Source organism: Vigna unguiculata, chromosome 5 (genome assembly GCF_037176805.1).
Source record: "Vigna unguiculata cultivar grain cowpea cultivar isolate G323 ecotype 2 chromosome 5, ASM3717680v1, whole genome shotgun sequence".
NCBI classification, from domain to species: Eukaryota; Viridiplantae; Streptophyta; class Magnoliopsida; order Fabales; family Fabaceae; genus Vigna; species Vigna unguiculata.
The window spans coordinates 45,920,322-45,931,349 of record NC_140796.1 but is presented as its reverse complement, the minus strand read 5'-3'; the positions used below and the strand labels follow the sequence as shown (position 1 = coordinate 45,931,349).

Sequence of the window (11,028 nt, the reverse complement as noted above, 5' to 3'; positions counted from 1 at the left end):
TTGACATCAAATTGGCAGCTATTTGGGATTGCAGGTGCACAAACCATTTGTTTTTGTCGTTGATTGCATTATTTGTTGTTGGGATGGTGGGGTTTAGGGTTAGTGGTTGAATGTTGTGCATGGTTTAATTTAATGGTATTTTGGGTATTCTGAAGGAGATGGGTTATGCTAGTGTGAAGGAGATGTGGTATTCCACCCATGACCCAGATACAGAACAAGGAGAAGAAACGTTGTGGTTATGTGACCCACATGAACAAGACGACCACGAATGACTAAAACCATGCGACATTTCCCACTTCACTCGCCACCTTACCCCTGCAACAAATCAATTTTCCGGCGAAAAAATGAAGAAGAAGATGAAGATGAGAATGGGAAATTAGGGCTTTTTGAATGGGGACAATTAATTCAAATAGGGCATGACAAGTTATCCACAAATTGCCACTGTAGAATTATTTTCATTGACACGTATTTGTTCTGCAATGCCATATCACTGATCTGTTAACGACGTTTCTTATAACTTAACGGGATGGACCACATTGATGCAAATTAACTAATTTGGGTACTAAGTAGATGCAAAGTTAAAAGCATGTACCATTTAGACACATTGGGACGAAACTGGGTACGTTGCGACTAATTATACATTTTTTTTTCTATTAGCATTATTTTATATTAACAACTTTAAATTTTTTTTAATAAAGTTCAATGTAAAATATAAATTTAAATAAACTTAATTTTGTTTAAAATATTTACTTGAAATATCAATTTTGAATAGAAATATGTGTGTACATTTATATAGAAATTAAATTTAGTTTCAATTTAGAGAGGGACAAAATTGTTCCATTTTTACAAAAATTGGGACTAAATTAAAACAAAAATTAAAATACAAGGACCAAATTGAGAATGAGGAAATAACACCTAGCATAATAGTGACATGTGACACTGTCACTACAACATCACATTGTCACTGTCATGTGGCATGACGTCAACATGACACGTGGTAAATATTTAAATTAAAAAATAATAATAATAGAAAAATTCAGGAACTGGCACGTGACATCCCCTCTAACGCTGTTACTGTACCACTGACAGAAATGACTTTATTGCATTAACATTTCCAAAACAGGGACCAAATTGAGATAAGAAAAAATAGAGGGACCAAATTGATATTTTGCTATGAAAATAGAAACTAAAGATATAATTGAACCTTTATAATATTTGAGGGTTAGATATATCGGGTTACTCAGTGTTAAACCAGTTATCCATTATTAAATCCTTTCGATTTTTATATTTAATATCCTGAAAAGATCATCCAGTTAAATATAAAATTAACTTATCTATAATCTATAACTATATAAAAAAGATTTCCTCTTTTATATCCACAATAATTTATTCTTAATTTATTTTTATAATAAAATTATTTATTTATATTTTAAAATCTAACAGTTATTTTTAGAAGTTTTTTTTATAAAACTATTGTAATGGTTTTTTTTTTATCATTCATTAATAGTTTTTTTTTCTTCATTTATTTCACTATTTTTGGTCAACATAAATTTACTTTGTATATTAACTAAATGATATTACAATATCATCACCTACTAATATAATATTATATATATTTAAACAATGTGTGTCTATGTTTAGGTTAATAATGTATTATAAGATTTTCTTTTTGTATTTATAATTACTTAATTGTTATTTTTACACATTTTTTATAAAACTATTGTTATAATTTTATTTTTCATTTTCATTTAATAATTTTTTTCCATTTATTCATATTTATTTTTAATAAATATAAATTTATTTTAGATATTTAATTTAATAATATTAAAATATCATTATTTACTAATATAATATCATATATATTTAAAGATCACATATAGACTGTGATATGTGATTACATGTTATTACGCTAGTATATAAATAAGATGAGTTTAGCTTACAAAACCAATTATTTGATAATAAATTAAATTTAAACTTACATTTTAGTAAAAACTTAATCTCTCAATTCTTACGGTCTATTGTAATAAACTAAATTTAAACTCATATTTTAATAAAATTAATCCCTCGATTTCTAAAGTAATAGTCTTTACCGTAAACTAGCATAAACACAAGCGTTATGTATGCATTATTTAAATATGTATGATATTATATTAGTAGGTAATAATATTGTAATGTTATTAAGTTAATATATAAATATAAACTATAATTATATTTATTAAAAATAAAGTGAAATATATCAAAATAAATAAAAGAATAATCATTGATAAATAAAGAAGAAGAGAAAAAACAGAAATAATCGATTTTATAAAAAACTTATAAAAATAACGGTCAATTTTTAAAAATTTAATAAATTATTATATTTAAAAAATAAAATTAGTATTTTAAAATGTATAAAAAAAAGGAGAATTCCTTTTATATATCGTTATAGATCGACAGAGAAATTAAATATATCCTGAGAATTTACATTGTATGTAGCATAGGAGAATTTGTGAATAAAAACTATTGTCTATTTCTTCAGAAATTGTCTGGAACAGTACATGATTATGTCCGAGAGACCATGGAGAAACATAAGCTGCTCTTGTTTGTTTTCACAGGATATAGGAAACAGAAAAGAAACACAACTCTGAGTGCTTTTCACTACAATCCATGACCTTCTTCCCTCTGCTTACTACAACTGCGATTTTCAGGCCAGTTTATGGCCAGATCAGAGATGGGGTTCGTCCTTGTCGGGTACATAGTGGGACATTCCAATCGTATACGGCACAAGACATTATCCTCACAAACAAAAATCTTACTTTGTTTCTTAAACTTTCTTAACGAAATTTTATATAATAAGTAGCATATACAAGGACGGTACAAAGGATGTTTTCCCTTGATAAAACCTCACAAATAGATTAATCTGCTAATAGTTGGCAACTTAAAAATTTGTAAGAAGGTGGAGACAAAAAGAAAATCGTAACAATGACACAATTCGTGTGGTTTGGTTTTGACGTTACTAGGGAAAAGGTGGTTGAACCTTGAACAGAAGTCCCCCCTGTTCATTTAATACCCACACATGGTTTTAGTTCCTTGATTCAGTGACAGAATCTGACACAACAACTATTTCTTATAAAGACATTGGACTCATTCCAAACTTTCGCTATTCCCTCCAAGCTTATCAACATTCTCAACGTCACATTTTCCCCATATTCTCTCTCCCTCTTCCAAAAACTACACCATCTTTATCCTTTCTCTTTTTTTATACATTATGAATTTTACACTAAAAACAATGGGTTTTAAAAATTGATTCCGAAGTAAAAAAGAAACAGGCTTTATCCTTATGATCCGGCAAACAAAGTGAAAGAGGTTAATTCTGCGTATTATTTTCAACCATTTATTATTTCAGTGTCATTGATTGGTTAGTTGGTCTTGATAGTGGTATAAAGTTGGCATGCTTTTTCTGAAAACTATAGAAAAAGAAAGTTCACAAGTGAGGCCTTTCTCGTTTCTGTTTACGGGAAATAAGCCTCATGCCACTTAAGTGGGGCAACTGGGCATATCCATGATTGCTGTCTAAAATTGTAAAAGCCACTTCCAACCCAACGTTGTTATTATGATAAACATTGCTAGAAAGGTAATAAGACAGAAAAAAGGTAAATGGGAACAAAATGGTTAAAAACACTATTCAAGTGGATAAAATTTTACAGTGGCTGAGACCAGATTATCATCACTGTACATTGTGCAAGTTAAAACATATATTTGACCTAATATATAGTTAACTTTCTCATGTCAGATTTTTCTATTATGTCACATAAAGTTTTGTGTCTTCCTCTCTTTTCATAAAACTGGATCATCCGAGATTACTAAAAATTTGTGTAAAAAGAGAGATCAATACAAAATGTTTGTTTCCATAATATGATCAAGTAAAAATCCAACACAGAATTATTCATCCTCCTACAGAAACATTGCATGCAAAGGGCCGTGAAAGCTACCAACAATACATACACAATGTTCACGTTTAGATTCTTCAATTACAATGAATCCACTGTTTGTGTCCCGGAACCCACTTAGGACACTTGGGGCTAAAATAGTTGGATGTTACCCTTGAGTTCAACAATTCCACCATAGGAGCAAACTTGACACACCTTGGTGCCTTGTACTGGTTAATTGACGCACCTAAGCTAATGGCATAGTCCATGAGTTTGTCAAAGGTACCCTGTTCCACAATCTTGATCTCAAGGGGTCCTATTGATTTGTCCGAGACACGACCCTGGCGATACACGCTGTTCAGCGACTCCTCAATTGTAAGGCAACAATCTTCATAGACGGAGGGTGGAATAGGGGTTGACCCGTTCAGGCTTAGCTCCCAATACAACACATAGTGTCCCGGGATTGTGGTGGTGTCTGCGTAGCTGGTGTACTCACTCACGTGAGCATCAAATGGAACCAGGTGTGTCACTGCATTCTTCATTGCGTTTTGCAGCTCAACCTCATCGGTCTTGTCGGAATCTATGCTCAGGGCAACGTTCTTTCTGCACACAAAGCTAAACTGTGGGGCCTTGTTCTTGAACCCTGTCACCCTCAGTATATCTCCCACTCTATACCGATAAAGCCCTGAAGCATTTGTGACACCCATTAAAAACCATATGAAAAAAATGTGATTTTTTATGATATATGTAAGATGAAAACAGAATAAAAGTTGAATTTGATGAGTTACCAGCATGAGTTGTGACGACGAGCTCGTATTCTTGACCAAGTTTGACATCAGCGAGCTCGAGCAATTGTGTGTGATTGAGAGATGTTGGTGATGGTCTAGAAAGGGTTCGGTTGACGGGTAGGAATTCATAGTAACACATGGTGGGGATGAGGGTGTAAGAGACTTGGGTAGGTTTGCAAAGAGGGTTGAGGTTGACCCCAAAGTAACACTCACTAGAAGCGTACATGGTGCAAACAAGTGGGAGGCCATTGCTGTAGTAATCCAAAGTGGGAATGTATTGTGCCATAGTCCCCGTCACAATAACATCCACATACTTTGTATTGGGCCAAAGCCTGGTAATAATCCCCTGCCAGCACCCCTTGCTACACTCCCTGTGAATCATATCCGCAAGCTTGGAATCAGGCTTCAGGATCCTCATCACAGCCTCTCTCACTGACGTGTCACTGATCAGAGGGTTGACAGTTCCTGTTCTGATATCGTTGCAAAGGAGGGTCCAGTGTTTCTCCAGGAAGCGAATGGCACGAATGAAGCCAGAGGCAAAGATGGCCCCCACTCTCAGAACCTCTTTGTTTTGGCAAAGGCCACAAAGGAGTTGGGAGTACATGCTTTGGTAGGAATCGGGACAGAGGACGGTCTCATTTGGGCTTGTGTAGTTCGTGTAAGGGTCGTAGGGTCTGTCCCTAAAGTAGGGGCTCTTGTAGTAGCTTGTGAGAACTGGACGAGCCACTATTCCTCCAGGTGTTTTGGACTCGCATTTTATGAACATCAAATACATTCCTTTTCCCTTTTCTAGGTCTGGAACAAACTGGCTCATTATTGGCATCAACAGACTGTACAACATACACCTCCTCCCTAACTCCTCCTCGATTGTTGGCATCAACTTTCTCTCACCCCCTGATGTTCCAGAGCTGCATAACCCAACACAAACATGCCCATTTCTTTTGTTAGCATCACCACATCATATAATATAACCAACCCAATCAAACATATTTGTGTTCAAGTCAAAATCTTTAAGCAAAGGTTAACAGAAGAATTTTTCAGTAAAATCTAGGAAGTTGACTTCAACTTCCGTGATGGGAAGTTCAATTTCTTTTTTATATATATATATATAATTAAAAGAAATGATGTTTCCATGCGAGGGGCGATGATGGAAAGAAAAGCAAAGAAGAAGGGATTGTGGTGTGGAAAATGAGGGGCACCTGGTGAGAAACTCTGTGATGGGTTTGGAGGTGAGAATTGGGGAGGTGTCACCATTGGCGATGCGGTTAATGTCAGGTTGGACATCCTCGTAGGTAATGACAGGGAGAAGGTTCTTGAAGGTGTCGCGGTCGGTTTGGCCATTCAAACCGTGTCGTCGCAGGTACTCAACGTTTGCATTGCGGGACAGAATTTCAGAAAGAACCCTCTTCTGAACTTCATCTGCGTTAGCAGTGACATCCTCTATGAAGTTCAGAATCTCCCTGTTCTTCTCTGCAAGGTCATGCTCTATGTGGGAGTCTCTGGGAGCCTCAGGCATGGTGATCACAGAAAAGGAACGATAAAGGTATGTTATGAGAATATGAAATGGTTTAGAAAGAAGAATAAGAATGAGAAGAAGAAGAAGAAGAAGAAGGTGGTGATTGCTATTGGAAGTGAGGTGAAACGAATGAGAAAGTGGTATATATATAGAGGCACATGTCAGGTTGTGTTCATTTCAGGGGTAGGGACTATGGAGTCAATACACACGAGAGCAGAGGGTGAAATTGATATTCATATATATATATATCCATTTCTATACTTTTTCTAAATATATATTTTTTTTTCACTTTTTTACTTGAAAAAAAAAAGTGATAATTTTGAGATGATTCTTTATGACGTAAGAATAACAGAACAGAAGTATACAATACAATACAACTTTCATTTATTGTCATGTTATGGAGTTGGAAGAAGATATGCAGGATGACGTGTGAAGGAATTTGAATTTTGAAGGTGTATTTATTTTTATTATAAGTATTAGAAAATAAATAAATAATATGGAGAGGTTGCTGCTTTTGAAAGAAAAGTAGAATGGAGAGTTTGAGATGAAAACAAAAAGGGATGCAGCTGCAGTGACTTGGGAATGCATTATGGGACCATAGTATCAATTAATGGAATAAGACAAATTTATATGGCTACACCCTTGTCTCCCTTCTCGATCGATTCGTCAATACAAACACCATTGATTCCACAAAATATCCTGAAAACTCAGATGAAAAATGGAAATTACGTTTAACTAATTTTAAATTAATTGTACCAGCTTTTTAGGTGCTGCACAAAACAAAATTCAAAGAAAATAAAATGCCTTCAAGCAATTAAAGGGAAAGGCGGTGCCATTTAAAAACAAACAACAAAATTAGTTACAGTTGATTTGATATTTCGAGTGCTATTTTCTTATTACAATTAGATTTTAGCTTTAATAATTAATATCATAAAGTTGGTCCTAAAAACCAGCACAGGCCTCTGATATTAATTAAACTGTTTTCATTAAACATTTATTTAGCCAATCACATTTTAAGTTTTCTTCAACTAGGAAAAATAGTTCAACACTTGGTTAATTTGAGTTTAGGGTTTGGGTACATTAACTGTTTTTTAAGAAAATAATAATTTTGGTTCTTGTTAGCAGAGAGAGATGCAGAGAAGAGTATAATGCATACACTGATAGAGAGTAAGAGAAATTAGAATGTATTTCTCATATCACAGAAGGTGGAAGATACAGAGTATTTATACAGAAACAGAAACGGAAACGGAACAGAAGCTATTAACTGCCACACTTAATGCAGTTATTACAGTTATGATATTTTGAGTTACAATAACAACACACCCCTCTTAATCCAAAATATTAATCAATTTCAAACCCAGCAGCTCTCTCAACTTTTCAAATCTGTTTTGTCTTAGAGCTTTTGTAAACACATCAGCTACTTGATCCTCTGTAGGGCAGTACACCAGCTCCAATCTGCCTTGGCTTACTTGATCTCTTAAAAAGTGGAACTTTGTTTCTATGTGTTTACTTCTTCCATGACATACGGGATTTTTTGACAAACTGATGGCAGATTTGTTGTCCACCAGAAGCTGAATTGGTTCTCTGCACTCAAGTTTCAGCTCCTTAATAAGTGCTGTAAGCCATAGACATTGGCAGGCTGTTTCAGCAGAGGCAATATATTCTGCTTCACAAGAGGACAAGGCTACAACATTCTGTTTCTTGGAGCACCACGAGATAGGTGCATGCATGTATTTGAAGAAATACCCAAATGTACTCCTTCGATCCATTCTATCCCCACACCAGTCTGAATCAGTCCAGACCTCCATATTTCCTTCAACTTGACTTGTTCTTCTTGGAAAGAAAAGTCCAAGTTCTGTTGTTCCCTTTAAGTATCTGAGTATATGTTTTGCTGCAGCTAAGTGTGATGTCCTTGGGCTGTTCATGAAGCGACTAACCAAACCAACCCCATAGCTGATATCTGGTCTGCTATTACAAACATATCTTAGAGACCCTACAACTTGTTTATAGAGGGTAGCATCAACCAGCCTTTCATCTGTTGCTTCACACAGTTTCAGATTGGCAATCACAGGTATAGGAACTGGATTGCAATCTGCCATGTGGAATTTACTTAAAACTCCACTGATATACCTCCTCTGATGCAGCAAAATTCCTTTGGAAGTGTGTTTGAACTCCAGACCAAGAAAGTAATTCAATCTCCCAAGATCAGTCATTTCAAATTCTGAATTCATCTTCTGTTTGAATAGCTCAATTTCAGCTTGTGAATCTCCTGTCACCAGTAAATCATCAACATATAGGCAAATCAGCAGCAAATTATTGGGTGAGAAGACTTTCACATATACTCCATATTCAACTGTACATTTATTGAATCCAATCTGCAGCAGAAATGCATCAATGCATTTGTTCCAGGCACGTGGGGCCTGCTTTAAGCCATATAAAGCTTTGTGCAGTCTGAACACTTTATGTTCTTCTCCCTTTCTTTCGAATCCTGGTGGCTGCCTCACATAAACCTCCTCCTCTAGAGGTCCATTTAAGAAAGCTGATTTGACATCAAGCTGACTTATTTCCCAACCTTTCCAGCTTGCAACAGCTATAACAAGCCTTACTGTTTCAAGCCTTGCAACTGGTGCAAAGACATCCGTGAAATCAATTCCTGGTTTCTGCAGAAAACCTTTTGCCACCAGTCGGGCCTTATGTTTTGCTATGTTTCCATCTGGTTTAAACTTGGTTTTGAACACCCATTTAACATCAATGGGATGTTTATGGAGAGGCAAGTCTACTAATTCCCAAGTCTTGTTCTTCTCTATGGACTTTAATTCTTCAAGCATGGCCTCCTTCCATTCTCTTATGTCAACAGCTTGCTCCCACATTAATGGTTCTGAATCAGCCAGAAATGCCAGATGCACAAGTTCTCCATCATCTCTAATTTCACAATCAGCCATAACTTCATGATCTGTTAGTCTAGTGGAAGGAAATTTCACCCTCTGTGACCTTCTGTTGGTGTTATCTCCACTGTTTGTGCTGGTTGTGGCAGCAGCTTTGTCTTCAAGCAGACACGGGATGTAGCTTTTCTCAGCAGTTACTGCCACGGGCTCCCAATTCCACTTTGCAGCTTCATCAACAATGACATCTCTACTTATCACAATTTGCTTCTTTTCTGGATTATACAATTTGTAGGCACCAGTTGAGTGGTATCCAACCAGTATAAGGTCCTCACTTCTATCTTCAAGCTTCTTACGTTTTTCTGCTGGTATGTGCATATGGCAAACTGATCCAAAAATTCTGAGGTGGTGAACAACAGGTTTTTCTCCTGTCCAAGCTTCTTCAGGGGTACAATCTGTCAAGGCTCTTGTAGGACACCTGTTTAGTACATAGGCAGCTGTAGAGATTGCCTCTCCCCAGAAATAGTGTGGTAGCCCCTTTCCTTTTATCATACATCTACACATGTCAAGTAGCATCCTGTTTCTCCTCTCAGCAACCCCATTATGTTGGGGGGTGTAAGGTGCTATCACTTCATGATGTATCCCCTTTGATTCACAAAATTCCAATACTTCTTTTGAATTAAACTCACCTCCTCCATCAGTTCGGAACACTTTTAATTTCAAACCAGATTGTCTTTCTACTGATGCACAGAACTTCACAAAATTTCCAAACACCTCTTTCTTTTCTTTCAACAAATAGAGCCATATTTTCCTGGTCCATTCATCCACAAAGATAAGAAAATACCTATTGCCCCCAAGTGAGAGTGTATCAAAAGGACCACACACATCCGAGTACACAATGTCAAGTGGCTGTTTTGATCTCTTTGGTGCACACTTCTTAAACTCCTTTCGAGTTTGTTTGCCAACGATGCAACCTTCACAAGTTTTATCAGGAACATGAATCAGTGGCAGTCCACTTACTAACTTCTTGCTGCTTAATTGACCCAAACTCTTGAAGTTTAGGTGCCCGAATCTGTAGTGCCAAAGCCATCCTTCCTCTTCAACATTCATTGATGCTAGACACTGGATAGCTGTTGCATTGAGGTTGATCTTAAAAGTTCTGTTTCGTGACAGTGGAGTTCTAAGAATCAACCTTTGTTGTCCATCATACACCTCTATGTGATTTTTCTGCATTGACATAGTATAACCCTTCTCCAGTAATTGTCCCAAACTTAACAGATTATTCTTCATGTTGGGAACATACAACACATCACTCATGTAAGCAATTTTACCATCCTTTCGAGTGATCATAACTTTGCCAACTCCTTCTGCTGTTATTGTGCTGTTGTCCGCGAATCTGACACTGCTTCTTACGCTTGGGTCAAGATCTATCAGCCACTCTCTCCTCCCTGTCATGTGGTTGGAACATCCTGTGTCCAAATACCAACAGGACTCGTCTTCTCCACTGTTTGTTGTGACCATTAACAACACATGATCAGATTCACTATCACTCTCGTCTTGGGCAAGATGTGCTTCATCACCTTTCTTGTTCTTCTTGCTTGAACTGTTGTGCCAACATTCATAGGAATAATGGCCAAACTTATCACACGTATAGCACTGTACCTTCCTTTTGTCATATGGTTTCTTGCCTCTACCTCTGCCATGTCTTCCTCCTCCTCTGGTACCATCATTTTGGCTAGTTCCAGATTCATCCACTGACTGCTCAGAATATTCTCCAAATCTGCCTCCACTCCTGCCACCCCGTGATCTCGCTCTTCCTCTTCTACCACCACGTCCTCGAAAACGTTGATTATCAACCCTAGTACTGAAGGCTTGATCAGTACTTTTCTCACTGTTCTTTCTTTCAATCAGCCGCTGCTCATGAGCTTCCAAAG

General features: G+C 36.5%; 1 protein-coding gene across 1 annotated transcript; it reads right to left on the bottom strand.

Annotated features, from left to right (window-relative positions):
• Nucleotides 1-3,867: 3,867 nt before the first annotated feature.
• Nucleotides 3,868-6,346, bottom strand: LOC114183187 (indole-3-acetic acid-amido synthetase GH3.6-like). Its single transcript, XM_028070111.2, has 3 exons — nucleotides 5,896-6,346; nucleotides 4,697-5,604; nucleotides 3,868-4,593 (listed from the first exon to the last, which is right to left on the bottom strand). Exons 1-3 carry the CDS (start codon nucleotides 6,210-6,212, stop codon nucleotides 4,007-4,009), a joined length of 1,812 nt encoding a protein of 603 aa, XP_027925912.1. The 5' UTR covers nucleotides 6,213-6,346; the 3' UTR covers nucleotides 3,868-4,006.
• Between the last annotated feature and the right edge of the window lie 4,682 nt (nucleotides 6,347-11,028).